The sequence below is a fragment of the Anser cygnoides genome, chromosome 13 (assembly GCF_040182565.1).
Source record: "Anser cygnoides isolate HZ-2024a breed goose chromosome 13, Taihu_goose_T2T_genome, whole genome shotgun sequence".
NCBI classification, from domain to species: Eukaryota; Metazoa; Chordata; class Aves; order Anseriformes; family Anatidae; genus Anser; species Anser cygnoides.
In genome coordinates, this window is record NC_089885.1 from 20,373,276 (window position 1) to 20,398,707 (window position 25,432).

The 25,432-nt window shown below is 52.6% G+C and overlaps 2 protein-coding genes across 10 annotated transcripts; both read right to left on the minus strand.

Moving 5' to 3' along the window:
- Positions 1-89: 89 nt before the first annotated feature.
- Positions 90-17,596, minus strand: RAB41 (RAB41, member RAS oncogene family). Of its 5 annotated transcripts, none has more exons than XR_010834821.1 (9): positions 17,409-17,596; positions 16,318-16,376; positions 14,566-14,619; positions 12,334-12,439; positions 8,044-8,155; positions 5,519-5,612; positions 4,930-5,023; positions 3,042-3,108; positions 90-2,518 (listed from the first exon to the last, which is right to left on the minus strand). XR_010834821.1 is itself a non-coding variant. In XM_067005132.1 (8 exons), exons 1-8 carry the CDS (start codon positions 17,485-17,487, stop codon positions 2,454-2,456), a joined length of 636 nt encoding a protein of 211 aa, XP_066861233.1. In that variant the 5' UTR covers positions 17,488-17,569; the 3' UTR covers positions 90-2,453. The 5 variants fall into 5 exon arrangements, 3 of the variants coding, with proteins under 3 accessions (XP_066861233.1, XP_066861232.1, XP_066861234.1); XR_010834820.1 differs by lacking the exon at positions 12,334-12,439 and adding an exon at positions 8,436-8,541 and having other exon boundaries at positions 17,409-17,580; XM_067005132.1 differs by lacking the exons at positions 5,519-5,612; positions 12,334-12,439 and adding an exon at positions 8,436-8,541 and having other exon boundaries at positions 17,409-17,569.
- A 202-nt stretch (positions 17,597-17,798) lies between these two features.
- ARR3 (arrestin 3) lies at positions 17,799-23,413 on the minus strand. Of its 5 annotated transcripts, XM_067005119.1 has the most exons (17): positions 22,969-23,413; positions 22,769-22,799; positions 22,393-22,453; positions 22,052-22,096; positions 21,596-21,795; positions 21,439-21,498; positions 21,171-21,238; positions 20,728-20,863; positions 20,522-20,606; positions 20,333-20,405; positions 19,703-19,840; positions 19,388-19,471; positions 19,164-19,187; positions 18,996-19,048; positions 18,546-18,555; positions 18,031-18,033; positions 17,799-17,934 (listed from the first exon to the last, which is right to left on the minus strand). In XM_067005119.1, exons 1-17 carry the CDS (start codon positions 22,983-22,985, stop codon positions 17,835-17,837), a joined length of 1,188 nt encoding a protein of 395 aa, XP_066861220.1. In that variant the 5' UTR covers positions 22,986-23,413; the 3' UTR covers positions 17,799-17,834. The 5 variants fall into 5 exon arrangements, 2 of the variants coding, with proteins under 2 accessions (XP_066861220.1, XP_066861219.1); XR_007168170.2 differs by having other exon boundaries at positions 18,031-19,048; XR_007168159.2 differs by having other exon boundaries at positions 18,031-18,555; positions 22,769-23,413.
- Between the last annotated feature and the right edge of the window lie 2,019 nt (positions 23,414-25,432).

Here is a 25,432-nt window from a genome sequence, read left to right on the forward strand (position 1 = left end):
CGGCCTCCACCCCCGGGCTGGCCCCCGCTGCGCCCGCCCCCAGCGGCCGCCCCGAGTCTCGGCTTGCTTGGGAAGCAGGACAGAGGAGGTGTTGGTGAAATAACTTTATTTAGTGTGATACACGGCTGTGGTCAGACAGTCCACACTCAGAGTAATAGTCACACTTACTTGGCTAACAGCTAGGAGACAGCAGGGCCGGACACACACTCAATATTATACACATCCATAGAGAAGACAGCGGGAAGTGAACTATTTTATTTCACTAGTTACCCCCCCCGTTACTTACGGTCCCCCCCTCCCTCCCCCCAGGTCCGTGACTCAGAACAATAGGAGAGCAGGGGCCGCGCACGCCTGCCCGTGAGAAAGAAGGGGACAGCAAAACCTGTTCTACGGCAGACACGGACACACCGACAAACATCAGCAATTCCCACACGACAGGAGTATGTACAGAGAGGGGGCCGAGCTCCCCGCTGGCGCGGGGCACGAAGGACCCGGCCGTGCCAGCTGGGACGGTGGGTAAGGAGGGGAGGGGGGGGACACTCCAGAGTGAAATGGGAAACGACATCCCCGCTTCCTCCTGCGGCCGGCTCATGTGGAGGGGAAGGGGTACGGCTCTCGGAGAACGAGGGCAGGCACCTGCAGCGCGGTGACTTACCGGCAGCAAGCCAACGCAGCCGGAGCGCAGCCCCGGCCCTACGTGACCGGGTGCTCCTCCAGCACCGGCGCCAGCTCCCGGCCCAAGGCTGCCCCTTCCCCTCCATCCCCAGCCCGCAGGTTTCAAAGTGCACGCGCTATGTCAGTGACCGACAAGGCATCCTGCTGGGGGGAGTGTCACTAACCCACCAAACAACGCCGAGCCCGCTCGTACCCTGCACACCCAGCACCTCGTGCTCCTGCCCACCGGCATCCCCTGGCAGCGTGACACAGGCCGGCTGAGAAAAGGAACAGGGAATGGCTTACAACCATCTGGCTGTTTCGTTCTCCTCTCTGTCAACAGACAAACCTCCTGACTCCTGGAGCAGACAGAAGGGGGGGATAAAAACAAACACAAAAACCCACAATAAAAGTTTCTGAAGAGCTCTACTAACATTGTTCGAAACCAGGGGTAGAGACCTGGGCGAAGAGCGAGGTATTTCCCAACCCTGGAGGTCCAAAAGTGACAACAAAACGCACTTCAGCAGCGTACATTCCTCTAGCCGTGTCTGATAATAAATCCCTGCTACCACTGATCCGTTTTGGCAATGTTACAGCTTACCGTTATTCCAAAAGTGACATGTCTATTAGCCCCCCACCCCCCGTAAAGTCTACTACAAAAGCAGAAGCAGCTGTGTGTGATTTCATCAAGCAGCAACCTAGGTACAAAAGCAGAAAAGCTATCACTGGCCTTCAATTTGCTGGGGCTCTCCCAGCCTCCGTGAAGCAGCTCTCAGGTTGTGTGACTAAGAACAGGACAGAGAGGAGGAAAGAACCTGAAAGGCATCCGTGACTCCCAGGGCAGGTGTTGCTGCTGTGGTGACAGACCCTACAGAGCTGCTTGCTTTCGCTGTTGACAGACAGGAGCCTACAAACCACCCTGAGGATCTCTCCCCACCCGGCCTCATGCTGCAAAGCCTCTGTACCCACTTCCTTCGCCACATCTGACAGCCAACACTCACCAAGCACCAACATCCTCCAGATGGGAAGATATTCACACTGAAGGAGCGGTCTGTGGGATGTCTCTGCTACGTGAACGGGAGCAACAAGGTCAAAGCTATCAGTCTGGGGGTTTCCAGTGTTCTGTGTCGCGAGGGGCTGAGCGTAGGGCAAAACTCAGAAGTCGTGAGCAAGAGTTAGCCAAGATCATTCACAGAAAGGAGAAACCGAGGAGCTAGCACTGTGCGCGCCCCGCGGGAAGCAAAAGCCTACAACCAGATAACCTGTGCTGTCCAGAAAGGCAAGGCCAAGTCAGACTGACTGGTTTAAAAGGAGCAGCCTTGAAACAGAGGAAGTGGGGATGCAGGACAGACGTGGCTGGAGTGGACAGGGAACTAGTTAAGATGCAAGGCAGTAAAGGAAGGTGGACAACCCACCCCCAAGCTTTATTTTTTTTTTTGTTTTCCCTAACTCGGTGGCTTTTCCATTGCATTCACAAGATACATCTGAGCAGACAGGCTCAAGGTGGAGGAGGGAGGGAGAGAAGAGAGAGAAAGAGAGAGTGTAAAGGGCACCACAGTGCCAAAGTGCACCAACATAAAAAATAAACCAAAATAAAAGACAGGACACTCATTCTGCACTCAAGGCTCATACCATGCAGTAAGAGGGGCGGCCGGGGCTGCTCCCCACCAGTAAACAGGGAGTTCGCTCGCTTAGTAGGTTGGTTTTTCAGCCCACAGTAGGGTTGCCTAGCCAATGAGCAGTGATGTTCTTCAGTGAGACTGGCCGGTTGGGGAATGTGCTGCTACAGAACGGGCCTGTTAGCAGGAGCAGCCGCTCTCCGTTACTGGCTGCTCAGGAGGTTTCTCTAGTTTGATGTCAATCACTGAAGGGGACGAGTTAAGGAGATCAACCGTCTCGAGGGAAATAAAATAAAAACCAAGAGGTAGAGAACAGAGAACATGATCAGCATCTGAAAAGGTTGTCAGCTGCCGAGCTGAGCAGAGCATATCCTGCCTGCACAGGATTAGGCGCAATGCCAGGGGACTGGGTATGTCAAGCCCGTCTAGAGAGCAGAGCCCAAGTGGCCATGTCTGCACACAAAACAGCCCTGTGTGAAGAAAGGAAAACATTGCAGTATTTTAAAACTGTGCAAGCTTTACTCTTAGTTTAAGTGGAGCGTTCACACTTCTAATATTTATGTATATTTATCCAGAGACCACAAGCAGGGACCATGATTTATGGGCACAGGTAAGCACCACAGTACGCTATTTCAGCCATGTGTCTGCAAAACCCCAGCAAGAGCCATCCCCACAATGGGCTTACTGACTCTTTTTGCACAATCTGACAAAAGGTAATTGCCAAACCCTGTGACAGCAGGAGAACTGCTGATGAGAAAACAAGGATACTGTCTTCTTTGCTCTTCTCTGGTGTGCTGTCCATCCCAGGTAAGGCAGCAGCCACACGGCGGAAAAGCTGAAAAACAGCAATAGGTGAGCTAAAAACTTGTCAGAAAGAAATGCATGTTAGAACAAAACATTGCTCTACAGCAGATCTTAGAATTGAACAAATATGTTTTTCCACAAGAAACTTAACAGGCTTGGTTAAAGAAATGAAGTTACGGAACGCCTGCAAAGCAGGTGGTTTATGTTTTTCTGTTTCTGAGGTGAACACGGAGTCCTTTTTCAATAGAACAGTTCTTCTAGGGGCGCACAGAACTCCCTCCTGCACTCGGTAAGCAAGTCAGAGGCTACAGTTTCCCATTTCCAGACTCATCTGCTTTTGCACACAGCAACGTTACAGTGCTATACCTGGGACTGCTGACAAACCTTTGGTCTGTTGGGAGGTTGCTCAAGAAGTCCGTGGAATAACTACGGTTTTACAGCCAACCCTTTCAGTTCAGTCCTGCTGCGAGCAGGATGGCTGGCTCAAGTGAGCTGCATACAAGCTACTAAGGAGATGCTAGAGCTGGGCATGACTGCCATATCCCCATAAAAACAGAAAATGGTTTTGCATAATTTTTCTAGTCAATGCTTAGAGCTCCTCCTGCTGACATTAACGAAGCAGCAAACAATACAGACACCATGAGACTGCTGGTGAAAAATACTGCAAAGATCTTTTATTTAAAGCACTAGAGGAATCATCTGATAGTGATGATTTTTCCTCACAGTAGCTTGGCAGGGGCTTTTCATCCACATCTCCAAATTGCATTACTTGGAAAATCAAGCCACTGAGGTACGAACAAGGTGCTGCCATTAGTACCTGCCCTTAACAATTTTAGCCACAGAAATTCTCACTACAAACACCCACTAAGCAAATAAAGCAACAGGAAATTGGAACCAAAGATTACAGTGGATTATATCGAGAAGAGCTAAAAGAAACAAAACCAAGGTCTCCTAATCCCACTGTCAGGTTCTCCCAGCCAGCTGGTGTGCAGCAAACCGGGAAGTACATATCCCAGCCAGTAGCTTCCTGACACCAACCACACTCAACGCTCTCTGACGATACCCAGACGTTACAGCTGCCTTATTCTTCAAGTTCTGTCCTGCTTCACAGCAATTTCTGAACTAGGGCTCACAAGTTTACAGCAAGATGCTTTATGCACAAATCGAAAGACAAGAAATTTTGTTTAAATGTCTAAAAAATGCAGACTTGTTATTATTTTTTTAATGTAAGGGTAGTTGAAGACTGCGACAGGTTGCCTGGAGAGATGGAGTCACCACCCTTTGAGATATTCCAAACCCAAGTGGAGTCAGTTCTGGGCAGCCTGCTCTAGTTGACTCCACTAGGAGCATGAGGGCTGGCCTAGATGATCTCTAGAGACCCCTTCCAACCTCAATCCTTCTATGATTTCTCTCTGCAGCTTGCCAACAGAGCCAGGAACTTCCACTCTAGTGCATCAGCATATGCTATTACCCTGAATGATGTCAACGGCAATTTTAGACAACAGTGCATTAACGGTTAACAAAAGCAAAGGAAAGGTACAGAATTACGTTTGACGGGCTGCACCAAGTGGTGACATTCCTATTCCTCAGCACATTCTGTTTTTAGATTCTCCTTCCTTTCAAGGTAAGTTAAGTTTCCTTTGCTTTAACAGGGGACTGTTGACACAACAGGAAGGAAGCTTCCCCTAGGTAAATCAGCAGCACTGACCCCTGGGCAAGAAGCGTTTCAGGGCCTGGCAATAAACAACACAAGCATCTGGTGGAACGTGAACCCTAAGCAACAGCTTAATCCTCCCACAGAGCAAAAAGTAAAGCACACATTTCCTGTCTTTAAAACAGAACATTGATCTACCTGTTTCACATTGTATCCAGTCTTCGCACTGGTCTCAATGAACATCACATTCAGCTCTTTGGCTCTCTGTTCGCCTTCTTCTGTAGTGATTTGCCTGGATAAAGGTGCAAACAGAAGCAGAAAGACAGAAAGGAAAAACAGACAGGAAGAATTAGAGATATGTGACTGAAATGCTGCCAGTGGAAGGCCTCTTCATCACCCCTTACAATAGAGCACAGCCCACAAACGGAGACCTCAGGACCTCTGACTCTTTAGGACCCCTGGGTTCTCCAGCTAAGACAGAAACAACCTCAGGTAAGTTACTCAGGGAACACCCGGACTTAGGACCGCTAATAAAGGACGTTCAGCACGGGATGAAGTTTGTGTGGTACACCTGAGTCTCATTCACAGCACCCTCAAGGGAAGGAAGAATCCCCAGGAGCTGCACCTGATGCAAAATGCCGTTTCCCAAAAGTCACCAGAAGGGAACTCCACGAGATTACAGAACGACATCGGAAAGGCTCCAGCAGCAAGCGCAACGGCAAGTGCTGTGCTGCTGCTTGTGAGCAAGCACCTGGAAATGCGTCTCTGATCAATACCCTGTACATACCTGTTTCACATTACATCCTGCTTTAGCACTGGTTTCAATATACATCATAGTCAGTTCTTGGGCTTTTCTCTCACCCTCCTCTACAGAAACCTGTCTACAGCAACGAGAACAAATCACAGAAAAGAAAAACCAAACCGAACCAAAAAATGATAGTCCAAAAATGATAAAAAAGGAAACTGCAGGAAAAAATAAAAAGCAAACCAAACAGCTACCAACTGAAGCAACGTTAGTAGGAGAGAGAAACTGAACAGGCTGCACCAAATAAAAACAGCCCTATTCTGAGTTCAGCTTTTTGGCACCAGAACTTATCTTGCATCATCACTTGGTTATTACCACAGGGTGAATGGTTTCCAATATGTGTTTTTTGCTTGTTTTTATTTTTCCAAAAAATGTGCTCAGGCTCACGCTGATCCTGTGGCTTTGTCCAGCTTTAAGAGGCCCAGCATTTCAGCCACAGATCTAACTTTCTCTCTGGTCAAGGCAAAGTGGTTTCTTTTAGCAACAGCTGAATATACATCCTCATTCCACACTCATGCCTAGACCAGGACTACTGACTTACATCAAACTCCTAAAATAGGAATTTTTAGTGCTACATTAACTCCAACTGTTACTATTTTTCACACACGTTTCTGGTATTTTTATCTGCACGGCAGTGCTGGGCCAGCTGTCCTGCGCGCACACTCTACCTCTGAACCATCGGGAAATGCATCAAGGCAGAAATTATCCCACTGGGTTTTCTGGTAGCACAAGAAAATGGAGAGTGATGTAAACCAGAAAGTCTCAAATCTAAACTCCAGATTATTCAGTTAGGGAGCTGCAGTTATTTCCAGCTCCCAGGCCAGCATAAGAGATACTACCTGGCCAACAAACAGAGCTGTCTCAAGTACAACATCCCAGATTTTGTTCAGTTGCTTTTGTGAGCTGACGTAAGAAACCAGACTGCTCTGAGTTCTTGCAACCCGGATCTCCCAATCCGAATCAGCTACATACATTTATCATATTTCTGAAGCTCTGAGGCACCAGGCTTCCCCCAACATTTCTGGCATGCGAGGCGCAGCTTACTTAGAACGACCTCCACTGGAATCGGGAAAAGCAAAATAGATGGCAAGACTCAGGTGGTCTGTGTAGTGCACACAGGACACATTTCACCACGTGTCATCAGCCCAGAGCCTGCACAGCACGCAGTGAAAGCTCACCTTTATCTTTTTCCCCACTGACTCGAACCACCTGTCAGTTTTAGTACTGCCTGTGCTTTTCCTGCTAGGCTTTGCAAACTAAAAACCGACAGCACGACTTGCACAGAGACAAAGGGCAAAAAGCATCTCCCAACACCATTTTGTGCAGCCAGGGATGCTGGCTATTGTCTCACGCAGGCATTTACAAAACACCAAAAACACAAAGAAAAAACAAGTCATGATACATTCTGAAGCAGTATTTACACATCAGGAGTGAGTAAAGCAAGGTTTAGAATTAGAAATGTGACAGCATCCAACAACAAAACAATCAGACTCCTGTTAGGCCCATCATGCCAAAAAGAGCGAACAAACAGGCAACTGAGATATTAGTGCAAGATTTTTTTCTAAGAGAACAGCTTTTCAAGGTGTTCTGTTTTGAACAGAAGTGTCTCATGAACAGGCAAAGAATAAGGTTTTGATTTTAAAAGACTCCATTTTGCTACGAGGTCCATGTATTTCCCAGATTTGCTTTTCTGACATGCTCTCTTTTGCACCAGATAAAAATTCCTCATCACTTCAATGCTTCATATATCCCGTGATACACAAACCACACATTCAGGAACAGCTGGTGCATGTGAAAGCGTTTCAGTTTAAAGTATTGGCACTGTAAGAAACTGTGTGGCTTACACCAACTTCCCTTTGCCAACTACCAGTGAAGTTGACCGCTGAAATGAAAAACCTTCCTTATCTACAGTGTTTCTCATGTCTTCATAAAGAAGGAAAATCTCTGAAAACATTAATCAGGTTTTGTTAATTCAGCAATCAAGAAAAGATTTTGAAATAGAAAAGCAGAAGTGCAGACCTGTAGCCCTCTAAGAATCTATTACATTGGTTCTGTTAGCTGAAGCAGCATTCCAGGATTAATTTTAAAAGCAAAGTGCTTTACAACATGTCCTAAAACGTGAAATCCATGTGATTTTAAGAGTCTAATTAACTTTTTGTGTCTCTTGGGGAAGTCTGCTTTTGCTAATCTAGTTTCCTCTCACACCTCCAACATCACAGTGTGTGTTACATTATGACATGGAATTTATGTTCACAGATAAACCTTTCAGACAGAGAGGAAATATTTCATGCTGCATCTTGTAACATGAAGAAATTTCACTATGATCTTACAGCTGTGCACGCAGAAAGAGTCATATGCACATGACCAGGGAAAAAAGGTAGACTCCCTTGCTTTTGCAAGACAGTTTTTTGATCTAAGTTTCATCTCCGCATAAAAAGGAAAAGCATTTGGTCAGTTCCTTGCTTTTCCTGGTCAGAGCAGTGAGGCCGCCAGCTCCCCTCCATTACCTCTTGTCTGCCAGGTCGGTTTTGTTCCCCACCAACATGATGATGACATCGCTGCCCCTCTCTGTCCGAACGTCATCGATCCACTTGGAGGTCTGCTGGAAAGAGTTCAAGTCTGCGGGGAAGAAACAGATGGGAATGCTAAGGATAAAGCTTATTTTAAGTGAGGGAGAATAGTTATGAAACTGGCTACGCCTGCATTCAGGTGCTCTCCAGGTCTCCCCACACCATCATAAATGACCCACAAATTGTTTTCTGCCCGGACAGAAAACCAGCAAGGGGCAGAGGGAACATTTCTACCGTTAATCAGCTTTTTGCAGAACTTGTGGAGGTAACATACTACTTCTGCTTACATTGCGGTACTTCAAATAAGGAGACACCAAAGCATCACTCACTTGTAATGTCATACACTACCACAGCAATAGTGGAGTCGCGGATGTAGCTGGGAATGAGGCTGCGGAACCGCTCCTGGCCTGCTGTGTCCCAAAGCTGCAGCCGAACCTGCTGGTACCAGGCCAGGGAGAGCAGAGAGAGAGCGCAGGAGAGAAAAGAAAGGAGGAAACTGTCCTTTAGAGAAAAGGCCATTTCTACAATTAACTGCATGCAGCTCAGGCTCAGAAGCTGAGACTGACCTTGCAACCCAACTCCAAATATCCAAACAGCACAGAACTTGGCTTTTCTGGTTTTGCTTGTAGGTAACATGCTTTAATTACCTCCTTTGCCTGCCTAGAGGTTCTCCCACTCCCTCAGCCACAGCATTCTGGAGAGCTCAAGGCTGTGGCTACCACCTCCAGCCGCTGCTGCTAGTGCTAGCAGGCATGCAACACGGAGCTGACCTTCCTAGTCTACCCAGGATTATTTATGGGGCAGGTACAGGGTCTTGAGGCTCTTTGGGCAATTCCTGCATGGCAGGCATGCAGCTTCCCCAACTCTGACACCAAGTAGTGCAACAGCATCCAATTTCACAGCATCGAGTATTCAGAAGATACTCGTGTCCTTTTCCATATGTCCAATAGCGCCCATTTTCATGCAAGATTAAGGCAATCAATAACTTCAGTTCCAGCAGAAGCAACGCTACAGTGCAGGCACCCTACGACACAGAGGACACGGGGCTCTCCCTTTCTGACAGGGGCAAGATTAAGAATCGAGTACCACATGCTCTGATACAGTTTCATCTCCAGAGCCACAGCTACACCCAAACACAGACTGAGCTGTTGTACGCTAGCACTAATGTCTGGTCTATTTCTCCTCTTTCACCCTTTTCATCTCCTAATCTCTGTGAGCATCTCGTGCATACACAGTACAGCAACAACCATCGCTGTGCCCACGTGGTGCTGGGACCTGCCTACCTGAAGCACCAACAGCCAAAAAACGCCCAACCACCCCAATGAATGCCCAACAAAAGCTTTCAACAACTGGCAGCGATGCCATTTCCTCCCGAGTTACCACCCCGCACAGCCAGCTCTATGAGCAGCGCCACACTGCCAGAAAACCAGCAGAAAGCTGTCAGCATTCTCAGCAGCCACGAGTTTCACAGGCAGGCAGGTACTGGTTCCCTGCTGCATTTCACAAATTGGTTAGATTTCCCCCAAAGCTGCTCGTTCAGCGATGAGGGGTGGCAGCTGTTGATGCACAAAACTCCGCTTAGTAAGGAGCCTGCGGGACACTGGCTACAAGGCAGAGAACAGCTTCAGAAGGACCAAGGAGTAGTTTGTTTATTAAAAATGTATGTGGATGCTTGACAGAGCACGTGTCTGCAAAACATCTTGCTACAAGCAGATTCAAAACAAGGTCATACCCACATCGAGGCATCCCCATGGCTGCCCTGGGACTTCAGGAAGATGAGGGCTTACTGCTGAAGCAATTAGCTCCTGGTTCTGAAGGCAGCACTGATTACAGTAGCAAAGTCAGGGCTCTTCACTACCCCTGGAAACTCAGGGTGATGAACTCCAAGCACTCGGACAGCATTACAGCAGTGCTGGCAGAACAGATTGATGATAATGACTGCTTCAGGCTCTTGCCTTCAGATTTGGCAATGAGGTTCCCTGTGGAGTCCCCAGGACATCACTGCTACAGCAGCCTGTTCACCCAGAAAACGTACCCTGGTGGTGATTTAAACGCTCCAACCTTCAGACTCACAACCAAAAAGGCAACTAGAGGCAGTACCACAGCACTGGGGAAGAACTGGCCCTGGCAATCTTGTAGTGAAAGAAAAATTATTTGAGGGAAGTCCTCCGGCCAGGATGCAGGTACCACGCAGGCTCCCCTGAAGGGAGCCACGGAATTACCTGCAATATTCCTGCAGTCTGTCGTGTCTACAAGTCAAAGTTTGCCTGTGACCATTTTGGAGGAAAAAAGAAAATACAAAAAAGCCCATTTTGCCCATTTTGGGGGAAAAAAGAAAATACAAGAAACCCTCTCCCACGTGACAGTGTGCACGAGCACACTGCTGGTCTGGAAAGAGGAGAGTCCCCACCCAAGCATTAATGTAGTCCCTTAGGGAACGAGGGTCACTTCTTGGCTGAGCGGCCCAAGCCGCAGCGCGGGGTTTCCACCACCGACCGTTCCACAGGCCACTCGCGCTTCGGGATGCCCAGGGATTAACAGTAACTAAGCACATTTTCTTTTTCTTCCCAGCTCACCACACGCTAGCCAGCAGTTTCTCTCTAGTTAGAGCATCTTGGCAGGTACTTGAGTACGCCACAAAGGACTGCCCCTGTTGTGCCCTACCATGAGCAGCACTGAGTTACAGAGGACTCTCTGAGGCTCCAAAATACGGTTATATTAAAGACAATGCACATGCAGAGCTCTTCAGAGTGGAAGGAAACTGTTTTCCTAACCCCGCCAGCCACCATTATCGTGCCCTCAGAAGTACCAGCACGGTCCCTCGCTGACACGAGAAAACTAAAAGCCTCTTAGCCGCTAAGATCGGAACAAAAAGCAGCAACAAGAAAAAATGAAATTATCTGAAAAGATCAGACCATTACCGAGGCACAATGAGATCAGCTATCACTTAATTATTTCTGACATGTCTGGAAGCCATTAAGAATAGCCTAGACTGTGGCAAAATTTTTCCACCTGCCCGGATAAATAGCATCCTATACCTGTCACAACAGTAGGGAGGAAAAGCTGCCAACCTATGTAGCCTGCTGCTCTGTCTCACCCAGATCTGTTCCCAGCACATAAATCATCCCGTGCACATCTGGCACCCCTCAAACCCTAAAAAGATCAGTTTTACATTATTTTGCACCAAGCCACAAATCCTCCTCGAGTCAAGCACTTAAGCTCTAGGACTGGAGCAGAGACCATGCAATTATTTTGTGCTATGATTAATCTCACGCAGTGAGGGCAGTTTGTTATTTTGTTAAGCATTTCTGTTGGCCAAAGTGAAACAACCCCCCTGATCTATAAAGACTCGCTATAACCTAGATTTAGGGCAGAATGGAGATGGGCCAGACGTTTGTGGGGTTTTTATTTGTTTTTAAATCTTCAGTTCTTTCTTTCCTTTGACTCTGTTCACTGGTATGAATCCAGTCTAGCTCTTTATGCTGATATTGTAGCTTAATTGAAAAAGACAGATCAAGTGGAATCTGCAACAAAGTTATAATGAAATAATTATATTTATATCTAATACTTAAATGCTCATGCCAAGAGTTACAGACAATTCCCCTTTAAGGTTGTTTATTCTTTAGAAATGATGGTGGCTATGTCTCTCTCAAAAGCCCTCTGGTGACTTGTACGAATTGTCAGCTCTGTTCTTCAATGAAACGGGAGTCTGGAACCCTCAGAAGTCACAGCACAGCTTCTATTTCAATGGATGTTGCAACGGGTGTTTTACCCAGTCTGACAGGGTTTCATTTGTTTGCCATCTGACGTTACTTGTACTACTTCTCTAGTTATCCAGAGAGGAGACAACTTTTGAGGTTTAAAAAGAACAAAACAAAACAGAAAAAGTAAAAAGCTTTCCAAATTCTACTAATCACCTTTTACTCCAGTTGTTAAAGACATGCAGCCATAACCCCTGTTCACCTACCTGCTAGTCCTCTGTCCTCCATAGCTTGATCTTTGACCAGACCAGAGTTAAACGATTCCCTAGTTTTGGTATGGCGAGCTGGAGTTACCAGTGGTTGTGGGGGAAGATGCTCAAGTACTTCCCCCTCAGCCCACAAAACGCCTACAGTGCTGGGGCTGCCGGCCTAGCTTAACTCCTTTCAGATACCATCACCGCTTCCAATGCATAAAAGGCACCCGTTAAAAGCAAGGCCCCTGCAGACACTCAGGCTCAATACCTACTTGTAACGTCAAAGACAATGACAGCCACAGCAGAGTCACGGATGTAGCTGGGAATGAGGCTGCGGAACCTCTCCTGGCCGGCTGTGTCCCACAGCTGCAGCCTGATCTGGGAAATGGAAAAGTGCAGGGGAAGAGGGAAAGGAAGGAGCAGGAAAATGGAAAACAAAACCGAAACTCAAGTGAAATAAAAGTAAAAAGAAAAAAACTGCAAGGCAAACATAACGCAACAAAAGGAAAGTTAAAACGGAACAGAAGTGTGAGAAGAGCCACCGATACCTCTAACTGCGCTCTCGCGGTCACCTCAGCCTAACACATCAGAGAAACCTCCCCCCCTCCACGAGCCCATTAATAACTCGCAGGCATGAGCACATTCTTCCATTTCATCAGAAACCCAAGATATCCCTAAATTACCTTCCAGCACCATCTGTTGACGAGGGAGACAGGCGTACATACCGTAGTGCAGCCTGCCGTGTCAGGACCCCAGCTAGAATGGCTCACAGGCAGGCTGCAGCCTGCAGCGAGCGAGGTGTGGGCACTCCCAATTGTCGGGAGTGCGTCACCCAGCTACCAATTCGATTACTCTGCTGGAAAGCCTGATGTGAAGTGCTCAAACACAGTAGCAGGTACAAGCCAGGACGGCAACCACCCTCTAGACTGGCTTATCTCGTGCTGAAACCCACCAACCTAGGAATAAACTGGGAGAGAAGGAAGCACTCGGCTGTCCTCCAAGCGCGAGGCTGTAGCTGTAACGTGGAGCCGCCAGCCTGACGGGAGGGGGGACGGGGCTCCTCATGGCCCCGCTTCGCTCAGCGCCACAGCTCCCCGGGCATAGCTGCACGCTGCAGACAGCGTACCATGGTTACACTCTGGGGGAAGCTATTCAGAGAGAGTTCTGAAGAACCCAGCTCACGTATGTTTGTTCCTTCTGCTGGTCAGTGCATGCTGCCCCCAGGCCATCCTGAGAGCTGGGTGACCCAGCACAGGTATAATTTCAGGATATGTTATCGAGTGTGAAGACTTATCAAGTATGTTGAAGCGTCTGCTGCGGTTAGAGGCTTCGTATTCTTCATCTCGAGCACTGCAGTCAAAGACTATTGCAAAATCCAGCATTAGCCCCAGCTGAGAAACTCAATGCCTGAATTTTCCCGGCTCGGTGTGCTGGTATTTCTCCCTCCTCTTATACACATTCAGCAGCTCTGTTACTCTGACAGGCTTTACGGGTTCTACAGGCCAGCTACATAATCGAGAAAGCTAACCTAATAGCAGACATTTTCTGCATAGCAGGCCAGTGGGCGAATGGCATCGTGACCTACACAACTACGAGAAACCAAGACTGCACCCGAGGACTGTGGGCTGCTGCAAACAGCGCCCAGGCATTCCGCCTTGCCTTCACACGTGTCAAGCTGCCTTCCCAAGATCTTCTACCCCTGCTAACAGCGCTGAAGAACGTCATCCAAGTAGTTCCTCTCAAACAAAGGCTAAACAAGGTCTCTTCTAACAGAGAATCACTGGTAAGGTGGGACAGAAGCACTCGCAAATCTCACTACGCACAGGGATGAGAATTCAGAAGCAACAGACCCCAAGCGATACAGAGGACATCCACCGCACCACCCACCCTCCCCTCCTCCCAACAGCTTCCTTCTTCTCAGACAGTAATAAAATTAGCAAAAAGGCAAGAACTAGAAAAACTTGAGCTAGCAAAATGACAAATACTGAAAGACAGGAGAGGGATGTGAGGGGTCTCTTTATGCAAGCTAAATGCAGAATTGCTTTATTAACAGTAAGGCAAAACTGTGTTACAAACAGAGCCTTTCTACGAGGAGGAACTGTGCCACCGCTGCTTATCCTGAGTGACTTCAGGACTTGGAACCACCTGGGGTGTGCTCATGCCCATTTCTACTGACAACCCCAGCGGCAGAGCTGCAAATTCTGGGAGCAAACCGTGCCTCTGGTAGGCACGTGCAGCAGACAGCTCGCTCCCCCGGGATACGGACGTTAGCTTGCCCCAGTTCTGCATGAACGGATTTGACTTCATTCTGGAGGTTTTACGTATTAGCAAGCACCAGAAATGGGAGACTGGGTCAGCGCCTCGATTCAACAAAGGCTGTCCCTCGGAAGGCTGCCGGGGGAATTCAGCAGCCATCGAAGGAACGGGCAGGCAGAGCAGCACGCGCGGCAGCTGCTGCTCCCCTGCCTGCAGTTGCCATGCTATCACACGGACGCCTCGCTTACCGTGCGATCTTCAAGGTACATTGTTTTTGACAGGAAATCAATTCCAATGGTTGCCTGAAAAGAAGAAAAGCATTAGTAACTGCAACTCGCCCCCCAGCATCTGCAAATCAGACCTTTCCATACAATCTCTGAAAAACACTGACTTGTAGTTAAGCCGTTGAAGTCATTTGCGTTCAGTAGGTGATACAAACAAAGCCATCGAGGTATCTCCACCATCTTCATCTCCCATTATTCCTCCAACACCTCCGAACCGCACCAGATCCTCCAGGCCTAATTTTACCTCTCAGACATTCAGGCATCTTAACTCAGATCATATCTCTCCTGTCATCTCCCTCTGGCTCACAGCAACACAGTCTGCTAAGACTTCTCTTATTAGAAATAACCAGAAGGTAGAGCAAGTTACATAAATTGTGAGCCATGTACTGAAGCCTAAAGTAACGGTGATTCAGGGCTTTCCAATTGAGAGCGCGCTTCCTTTTCAGCGACAATCAGAAGCTTCGTTTCCCTGGCAGTTCTTCCTGCCAGCCTCCTTCCATTCATGTTTCCATCCCTGTACAGCAATTCCCGTGCAGAAACATTTAAAGAAACTTACTAAGTCAGAGGAATTAAACGTTCCCAGGCATTTAAACCAAGCAGGTGTCCCGGCCCATCCCAACCCCAGGAAACAGCCACTGATGTGACAGATTTCAGTATTTTAGGCCATCCCCAGACTCAAACACAGGCACGATGTGTCCCGGAAGGGCTCCGTTAGAACATGAACCACCTGACAGCAGAACAGACCACAACCGTCAATTTCTGTCGTTAGCACTTATTTCTAGGTGCCCTATTTCCTGCAGCCCAGACACAGTTTACAACAACTACGGTGACAAGATAAACCCACTACAGCGCCGTACAAGAGTCAGGAGTAAAAGAACCATGCAGAAAGCACAAGAGGATCCAGCTTCAGTAAGTGACTTGTCCTCAAGAAAACCACCTTCTCTTTTCTCGACCAGCTTAAAATTACTCCAGTCTAAACCAGCACCTCTTCGTGGCCTGCACTAAGAGAAAACACCAGTCTCGTCTTCCTTAAAGGTATTTGCTACTCCCTTAAATACCACTAAGTGCTTTTGATGCAACTCACTCTTCCCCAAATCTTCAGGCCTCCTACACATCCTCAGCTTTTCAGCCTGAAGCCTCTTCATCCCTACCCTACTCTCTCCCTGCCAAAATTCCCCTGGCTTTTTCTATCTATAGCCTTTTAGTTGAAAAAAAAAAAAAAAATCGAGAGAGAGAATACACCGTGCTGACATCTTGTGGACCCATCTAGGCGCTCTGGACTCAACTATTCCTGTTTAAATGGAAAGGTCTATAACGATGAACGAGATCAAAAACTAGCGTAAGCACGTTTTTGTCTTATTGTCTCTCTCCATTTCCTGATGCTTCACGCCCATCTTCAGTCATCCTCACCATTGTCTCCTCTCTGTTCACTGACCCCATAAACCACCGTTTCTCCCCGTTTTCCTCAAGCTTCTCAAATAGCCAGACTGGATTTAAACCTTGCTGCTCTTCTGCACGCCGCACTTCCTGATAATATACAAGATCCTTGGGCTTAACCACAAAGTCTCATCTACATTTCAAGGCACATTACCACCTCACAAACGACGCCGAACTGACATCTCCTGGAGAGAGGCGTTTGCCCTAACGGCTCCCACAGGGGCACGTTTGAGTAGCGGAGAGGAGAGGCACTCATGCAGAAGCGGCTGCACCACATACCTGGTAAGTATTGTCGAAACTGTCGTACATAAACCTGGTGATCAGAGAGGTCTTCCCAACTACAAAAGAAGAGGAAAAAATTACTTCCGAGCAGCAGAGGAAAAAATAACCGCTGCTGGGGGGTGACGTGCCGGGAGCACCGGTCACCAGAACCACGCTGCCAGTGGAAGGCCGTCCCCCGGGCACTGGCTCCTGTCATTTTGTGAATAATTTCCCGGCTGGTTATTTTGCAGAAGAGCGCTAGGCCAAATGAATCCATGAAAGTAAAAAAATTAACGATGATGATGAAAACTTGGTCCTCAGCTTAGGTGCGTTGCACTGCATGTGACAAAGCGCTATCTGCTTGCTCTGAGCCAGCAGTAAATCTGCTTTGTTATTCATATTTTGCCACTTATGTAATCACCAAGCCCAGGGTTTCTAGAGGCAAACATCAGAATCCAACACAGGCGCTCTTCAGCTGCCTCTGGCTCCACAGAAGGGCAACGTTTACCACTTGGATTTTAGATGTTACAAACTTTATTTGCAATGAGGTTTTTGATACACAGTAAACTTTGACAGCTCGCTTAAAAAGTTTAAATTTACGTATTCAAATACTGCCTAGAGACAAGGTGCAGAATTGAGAGGAGTGGGAACCGAATAGAAGATCTCAGATTCTCTCTCAGGGAGGGGAAGAAGGCCAAGGAAAATACAAAGGGCACAGGTAGAGGAGAAAAAGGGCAAGGGAATAAATCGCTGGCTGACAGGAGGCTGTCAAACTGCGCACGCCGAGCTGTCACAAACGGGCTGGGCAAACGCCTGCCAGCGGTAGCGCCGGTCGCGCCTCGCTGCGGCTGATGGGGCCGGGCAACTCCTGGAAACCCCTCCGGGACCTGCAGCCGGCCGGTAACCGGGGAGGACGGCACGGGGGCGGCACCGCAACGCGGCCGCCCGGAGCCGCGGCCTGCCCGTGGGCCGAGACAGGCGGTGGGGGGGGAGGGGGGGGGAGGGGGCGGCTGCACGACGGGGCCGCCGCAGCCCCGGCGGGGCCTCCACGCCCGGTAGCGGCCCGGTAACGGCCCCCGAGGCCGCGCCCCGCCCGCCGCCTCGCTCACCGCTCTGCTCGCCCAGGAAGACGAGCTTGAACTTCCGCAGCGGGTTCCCGAAGTCGCCGCCGCTGCCGGGGCCGGACATGGCGGCGGGGGGGGGGGGGGGGCGGACTGGGCCTGGGCCGGGGCCGGGCCGTGAGCGAGGAGGAGCCGGAGCCGCAGCCGCCGCCGCCGAGCGCTCGCCGGCACCGCCGCCCCGCCCACGTCACTTCCGCCGCCGCCGCCGCGCTGACGTCACGGCGGCGGGCGGGAGGGGCCGGCACGGCTGCGGGCGGGGGCGTGGTCAGGGCGGGAGGGGGCGTGGCCTCGGCGGGAGGGGGCCGGGCATGGCGGCGGGAGGGCCCAACATGGCGGCGGGGGGCGTGGCCATGGCTGGGGGGGGCGGCCATGGGGGGGGGGGGGGTCCCAACATGGCGGCGGGGTGGGTGGCGTTCAGCTCTCCTCTTTGTCCGCCTCCTCCTTGTCCTCGTCGTCGTCCCGCTCCCCCTTGAGGCGCTGCCGGGCGAACTCCTCGATGACGATGTCCTCCTCGCTGCAAGGCACGGGCACGGCACGCTCAGCCCCGCCGTGCCGCCGCGCCCGGCCCCGGGGGGGAAGGAATAAGGGGAGGGCAGCGGGGCTCGGTTACCTCCTGTCAGCACGCAGCGGGGCCGGGCCGCGACGGGGAAAGAGCGAAAAGAAAGAGAGTCAGCCGAGATGGGGCCGGGAGAACGGGGAGACTCCACGGGGAAGGCGAAGCGAGCGGCTGCCCCCCTGGAAGCCGCCCTCCGCCGGGCTTCCCCGGGCTGCCAGACCCCAAGTCCCCACAATCAGATCCCGTCACGGAGCGTTAAACACACAAACCACACTGCAGAAATTTAGGAGGCAACGCTGGGCGTGGGGCTGCCAAGAACGGGCTCGTGACCCCACTCCTGCCGCCCGTGGTGCCGCAGGGGGTGGGGGTGTCACACCGCTGGGTGTCACACCGCTGCGACGCCGGCACAAGGCTTGGGTGTTTTGTCCAAGCACACGGTGACACCGGCACAAATCTGGGTGGTTTGTCCAAGCACACCTCTGTAGTCCCACACCGGAGCGGGGCAGCGCACTGGTCTGTGGTGGCTGCACGCGGTTTGTGTCCCACAGGTGTAAGGAACCCCCGCTTACCTTGGCTTGTCTGTAGTCCGTTTATGAGCACGCAGCACGGCGAGGCAGGGGTGGAAAGAGACAAACACACAGGTTGATGCAGCAGTGGCCCTTTGGAGACATCTCTTAATGCTCGGGTGCTTTTCTAGACAGACACTCGGATGGGTTGCAGGGGGGGCAGAGCTGCTCTCCCCGTGCTCAGGACACCAAGATGACTGCTGTGTGAAACCCAGCACCAGTTGGATGCGGTGCTGGTGCGCATGGGAAGCATGGAGGAGTTTGGGGAGGAAGAGGGAAGAATAGGGACTGTTCAATGTGGAGTGGTGCAAGCGAAGGCCCGCTGGCTCGTTTTGTGGAGCGCTTCATCTAACCTTTGGGACTGCCCAGTGCCATCCCTCCTACCAGTTCCCATCTGAACGGGAACTGCCTTTTCCTCCTGGGTGCTCTCGCTGCGTCCCAGGCGCCACTTACCGTCCGCAGGCTTCGGGTGCATCAGGATGACGGGCAGTTCAACGCCAACGTCGCTGGAAGGGAAAGCTCTTCTTTCAGCGAATCCACCCAGCACCACACTACGTGGGCCCTGAGCACCACACCGTGCTGGCGCTGGGCGCTTGGCCCCACAGGCACCTCCCTGCTTACCTGGAAGTGAGATCCCCCAGGATGCTGCACCACAGAGAGAAGGGACAGAAATCAGCCAAGGAAAGGAGGGGAGGAGTTAGCGTTTGATTTGAGATCAATTAGAAGACGCTTTAGCATGGATGAAGGGCAGTGGTAATGGGGTGGAAGGGGACCAAGGGGACCCAGCTGCCCCACAGCCACGGGGAGCGGGGGATGTCCCTGCTGCCCGTGCCCGCGAGCCTCACCCTCCTCGGGACACCACCAGGTTGACCTTCACTTTGTAGGACACCAGGATCCCCAGCACCTCCTTGTCCATGCCGGGCCTCAGGCTAGGAGAGAGGCAGAGCGGAGCAGTGAGATGCCACCATCCCTTCTACCCCTGTGACAGATCCTGGGGCTGTCTCCATGCCCCAACTGACATGGGGTGCGCTGGGGTTAGTGGGGAGGGACAACGCAGCGTGCAGTCAAAGAGAGGGGAGGGATGGCTGAAACCGCAGCTTCTGGAGGCCACTTGAGCTGCCTGAGCGGGGACTTTCCCCTGACACAGCCCTGGCTCTTACATGGTGGTGGAGGCCAGGTTGGTGTCCTCGTGCTTGAGCTTGCCGTCCAGAGCCAGGCCTCGCTTCTCGCGGTTGGCCGAGAGCGTGGGGGTGACGGAGTACGTTTTGGAGAAGGTGGAGTTGGCCGCCACGTTCTCGCTGGAAGGGGCAGGAGAGGAGAGCTCAGGGCCGGCAGCACCCTGATGGGTGCTCAGCACCACACCAGGGCAGGGCAGGGCCCCCTTCCTGCCCCATCCTCCCCGACGCAGCTGTCTGGGCTCATTTCCTCCTTTTGTTCCTTTCTACAACCACTTCTTTTTTTTCTACCCCCCCCACCTTTGCTCTGTCCCTCCTCTTTTTCAGGGGCACAGAGGCCTTGCCTGACTGCAGCTGGCCTCAAGATGCAAAATGGGGAGAGGAAGCAGCCTGGGGACAGCTGTGCACCTTCCCCCAGGGACATCCCCCAGCTTGTGCTGGGGGGCTCGATGTCCACAGCCTTCCCTCTCCCCTGCTTCCTCAACATCTGCTCTTCTAACACTGATTTTTTTTTTTTTGCTGCCCAGTTTAAAACCATCATCACCACCCACTCCTCGTTCACTTCCTCCCTCTTCTCCCCCATGCCACGCTGCGTGCCAGATCTTTTTTGCTCACTTTATCTCCTCCATGCACACAGTCTTCGTGTATTTATCCAGCGAGTAGAGAACCACGTCCGTGATCTGATCGACTGAGGCAGACGAGAGGGAGCAGTGTTGGTGCGGTGCCAGGGGCCCGGGCGCACATTCCCCATCCCCAACACCAACACAGCGGGCACCAGGACGTGCCCCTCGCACTCGCTCTCACCTGAGATCTTAATTTTTTTCACAATCTTGTTGGTGGTGTTGTTGATGTTGACAGTCACGTTGATGGGGTCTCCGTGGTAGTAGATCTGCAGTCAGAAGAGACTCAGTTACGTGGCCAGCGAGCGGGACTGGGGACAGAGATGTCCCGGTCCCCATTTCTGGGGAAGTACATGGTGGCACGAGGCAGGGGACAGCCCTTGTGCTGACCTCCTTGTCCAGGGAGGCCTCGAGGTGCAGGGGCTTGTCAGACATCATGAACTGCCGGGTGGTCTCCGACTTGGGCGCGGGGCCCGTTTTCATGGGTGCAAACTGGATCTTTCGGATGATGAGGCGCACCGAGTTCCTGCGGGGCGAGAAGCTGTCACTGCCGGGCACCCCCGCGCACAGGGGGACAGACACGGGGCTTGTCTTTGGGGGCACCTCAGCTCCTCTAGTCAAACCATGCAATCTACAGCCTGCTGTTAGGACGGGGAGGGTGCAGGCATGGGCACCAGCACCCTTCCTACGGGCAAAGTCCCCAGTCCAAGTGTGACACCAGCTGATGGCACAGCCTTGGCCTGGCCCTGAGCTGGCCACCCCAAAAAGTGGCCTGGTTGTTCATTTGTTCATTTTTTTGGCCGTGGGGAAGTAAAGGGTTCCCCCACAAATACCTCTTGTGGATCTTCTCCTCCAGGTTTTCAGCACAAAACCCTTTCACCTCGAAGTCCACGCCGCAGGCCTGGAGGCACACATCGGGTTACAAAGCAGGGGGGGCTCCGAGCTGCCCGAGGTTCAGGCTTGTTCCCCTCCTTCCTCCATCGCATCCCGGGAGATCCCAGCCCTGGATCCACCTGCCCGTTCCCTCCAACCCTCACCCCGCCTCATGGCCACCTCCCCACGACTTGGCCGTGGGGACACGGGTTGGGGACAGCATCTGACCTTCCCCACATCGTCTGGTCCTGGCTGGAGGGTGACCGAGCAGGGCAAGTTGGTGGCAACCTGGGCAGGAGAGGGAAGGAGCAGGTAAAGAGCGTGCCCGAAGGTGAGCCCCGGTGCACACCACGGAGCCGTGGGGACGGGGAGGAGCAGCCCCTACCTCGAAGGTGAAGGGGTACGCGTTCTCGCCGAGCTTCTTCATCAGCTTCTCCTGCAGAGGGGTGAGGGTTTTGGGCACCTGGTCGGGCACCGGCGGGAAGATCTGCGTGGTCAGGACGTAGAGGTCCTTCCTGAAGGTCAGCCCGATAACGTCGAGGTCGTCTCGGCCGTAGCGGAACGCGCAAGTCAGCGTCACGTACACTGGGGCCGCCGCGGGGGTGCGAGGAAGGCAAGGCGCAGGGGGAGAGGGTTGAGAAAGGAGGAAAGAAAGAAAAGCTGTGTTTATATCTCATTGGCATTAAAAGCAAGTTATTTACAGAAATATGACTGTTATTAAGACACGGATCTGACACCAAGTATAAAGTTAACAAGATCCATCGCATCCTTCTTCAAGGCACGGGCAGCTTAAGAGCTTTTTCTCCCGCCCCTTGTAACGTGGATTCTCGTGCCTTAATACCTTTTCTGTCCTTTAGGTACTCCGGGTCGATCAGACAGACGCCATCTGCAAACAAGCAAAAAGGAAGGGGCAGAGAGCTCGGCATGCCAGTAGGAGAGAAGATCCGTGTAAAAATACTGTATTTTTTAAAGTCAAAATAGTCTGCTCATCGGCTGGAAGGTGGCCGAAGGGAGCTGCCTGTCGTGGGGACGGTGGCACTCCCTTGAACGTCTCCCCCAGCAGTGCAGCAAAGGGATGTTATCTTTAAAGGTATTTCTTTTAAGGCGTTTGTAGGAAAATGCCCCAGGGGCCGGTCTCCTAGGCCACTCGCTGCTCCCAGCACTTGGGGGGACCCCACTCACCCACAGAGTCCACCGACTCCACGTGGTCCACAAAGTCCCTCTTGCCCAGGTAGATGGACAGCTAGGGGAGCACGTGGCAGAAGGAAACAGTGGAAGAGGTTAGTGATTGCCATCGAACTGCCCCAAATTTTCAAGCCCTGGGTTGCGTTGCAGAGCTCTCTGACCCTGCAGGCGTTCAGGGTGTTAGACCAGGCACCACATTTAAGGGGTCATGTAGGGTTTTTAAAATATTCCCATTGAAAAGTGGTGAGCCCAGTGGTGGCATCATAACAGGTAGAGAGAAATCGGGAGATTTCAAAGGGAATGAAAACCCAGACCGTGTCCCCCGTGCCCACCCACACCGGGGGCAGACCTGTAGGTGCCTGCAGGGACTCACCTTGCCATTGGGGCTCGTCTTCTTGAACACCCTGCGGAGGAAAAACACACACGGAGCGGTTGGAACGGCCACGGCGAGGCTGGGGGCAGCACTGCCCGCTCCCCAGGCGGGGAGGGGACGGCCACGCATCCCCCTGGGGCGAGAGGAGCGTCCCCAGGAGCTGCACCAGGGGATGTCCCAGCCCTTACAGAGACACTTACTTTGCTCCATCTGCCATTTTAAGTCAGGTGCCGCGCGGCTTGGATCTGCAGGGAGAGAAGGGGGAAAATGGTGGAGGTGAGGATGGGGGAGCCGGCAGCCGTGCCAGCAACGGGGACAGAATTGTTCTCAGATGCTGCAGTTGCAGCTGGGGCCGCCCCGTTTCCCCAGGACTGCGAGGATCTGGGGGGTGCACGCTAGCGGTGAAGCTGCTGGAGACCCGTCGGGACCAGCTGAGCGAGCAAGCTCCATCTCCCAGGCTAAAAGGCAACAAGGAGGAGGTGAAAATGCAAGACTGATGCCCCATGCAGGGCAGGCTTTATTAAAAATAAGGGGAAAGCACAGGGTGGCTCCCAGGGGAGCGAGTGTGAGTCTGGGAAAAGCAAAGAAAATGAAAAACAGGCTTTAAGGTGCTCTGATTTTATATATTTTCTTGTCTGAAGGAAATTTGCTGCCACGACTTAACAGGAGGAACGTGCTCATGTTGTCCCGTCGCTCACAGGAGAGCGAGGAAGCCGCAGATAGAACAGCTGCAAGCCATCCAGCTGCCCCACCGGCCCCGACCCATGGCCCTGACCCCGGCACGTCCATCCCACTGCTCCGAGCCCGCACACCGGCGGCGTGGGACCTCCCGGGCTGGGGCTGCCTGCAGTTTGCTCGCTCAAGCCCGGCGTCCAGAATTAAACTGCAAATATCTCGCTGATCACCGGCTGATTTGCGGGGAGATTAGAAGGGATGAGCTCGGCTTCGTAAACTTAGGCTGCTCTGACATTAGCAGGGCTTAAGCCCAGGCAGGATTTGACGCCCCTGGGGGCGTGTGGGCAGAGTTGCTCCTTTACGTAAGCAGCGATGCTGGAGAGAAAGAAGAAGCTGATACAGAGGGAGCAGGGGGAGTTGATGATCCTCTTCCCCAGGGAAAAGAAGGGATTAGTCCCAAACAGAGGATCTGTGATTCCCTCAGGTGCTGCGGGGGGTGTGAAGCTCGGGCATCCTCATCTGCGGGGTTCCTTGGGCAGCAGCAAGAGGGGATGCAAAGGGACTGGGAGCAGAGCGGTGCTGCGGGCTCAGCCCTCTGCGGGGCCCAGGAACTGGGGAAAGGGGGATGAAAGGCAGGGGAGAGGAGAGCTGGAGCCTCCTCTGTGTGTGCCGAGGCTCCCAGAGGGGCGACTGGGACTCCTCCTGGCTTGGCCGAGCTCTCCTACACCACTACAGATGCCTCTGCCCATGCTGAAATCCATCTGGGCAGATTTTTCGGCCCCGAGCCTCCCTCCTTCCAGCCCCGAGTCCGGCACCGATGTCCCTGCCCCACAGCACCCCACGAAGCAGCCGGGGCCGTGCATGCAGCACTCACCTGTGCTGGGTGCTGGTCTCCTCCTCCTCTCCCCGACGTCCCCCTGCCGCCCGGCACCGCGGGCTGCTCCCCGTCCTGCGGCCTCTTATACCTGCCCCGGCCCTCCCCCGGCTCCTGGCTGGCTTTGGCTGGAGATGAGTCGTGTGGGGGGGGGGGAGAGGTATTTTGGGGCTCGAATCCTATTAGTTGATTAACCGGGGAGACGCTCCGTGAGTAAGAGTGGGCTATAAATACGGCTGCTGCTGGAGCCCCGAGAAAGCAGATTATGGAGCTTGGCGGAGCTTAGGAGCAGGGTGATGCTAATTGAGCCGGACGGTCCCGGCGGGCAGGGGTGCCCACTCCCACGGGATCACCCCACCACCGCTCCCACCGCACGTGGAGCCGGGACAGCCCTGGGTTCGGTGGTGGAAGGGAGGGAAGGGGCTGCCTGGTTTGATTCCTCCCCTGGCCAACGTGCCCGTGTGGCTGGGACCTCCAGGTCTGGGGGCTCCCCACATCCTAAAACCTGCTGGGGGGTCAGGCGGAACCCCAAAAACTGCCAGCGGGTGAGAACAGAGGGCTGCTGGTTTAGGAGACGACAGGGAGCGCGCTCACGAGGGCAGCCCTCACGCCAGCTCCGCTCCCGCTGCCATTTCGTAACACCGCAGGCCGGCCTCGCCTGACCCCATTAGCACATTATTAATTCAAGGTTTGCTGCTGCAAATAGGAAACTTGGGAAAGTGTGGAGCGGATTGAGCTCGTGGCGGGCCGGGGATCGCCCTCCCACAGCAGCGCCCTCGGCGTGCTCCGCGGGCAGCGGGGACAGGGCAGAGCCCGAGGAGCAGCACCGCGGCCGCCAGCTCCCCTCCCGCACCCAGCCCGGCTTTAGGTGCCGGCACGTGCTGACCGGGGCCGGGACTTGTGATCCCTTTTAATTGCACACAGGAGAGCTGCTTAGTTTGCAGATTAGCGGGCACTATTTCTGCCAAGGGCAGGGGACACGTGAACCGTGACCTTCCTGGCGGCAGAGGTCCCGGACGCCCTCGTCCGTGCTGGTCCCAGTGCGGTGCCCGTGGTCCCGGGTGGCCACATCCATCCCCGTGCTCACACCGGTGTGTTTGCAGCCAGGTGCTGGG

Excerpts from the sequence above, each read along its gene's own strand:
- RAB41 (XM_067005131.1), bottom strand. The coding sequence starts at position 17,487 with ATGTCCGGCCCCGGCAGCGGCGGCGACTTCGGGAACCCGCTGCGGAAG. Across the intron at positions 16,377-17,408 it reads CTTCCTGGGCGAGCAGAGCG|TTGGGAAGACCTCTCTGATC; the intron begins GTGAGCGAGGCG and ends CTTCTTTTGTAG. Across the intron at positions 14,620-16,317 it reads GTTTCGACAATACTTACCAG|GCAACCATTGGAATTGATTT; the intron begins GTATGTGGTGCA and ends TCTTCTTTTCAG.
- ARR3 (XM_067005118.1), bottom strand. The coding sequence starts at position 22,978 with ATGGAGCAAAGTAAGTGTCTCTGTAAGGGCTGGGACATCCCCTGGTGC. Across the intron at positions 19,841-20,332 it reads GTGTGCATGGAGGAGATAAA|CGAGAACGTGGCGGCCAACT; the intron begins GTGAGCAAAAAA and ends TGCCCCTTCCAG. Across the intron at positions 19,188-19,387 it reads CTGGTGGTGTCCCGAGGAGG|CATCCTGGGGGATCTCACTT; the intron begins GTGAGGCTCGCG and ends TCTGTGGTGCAG.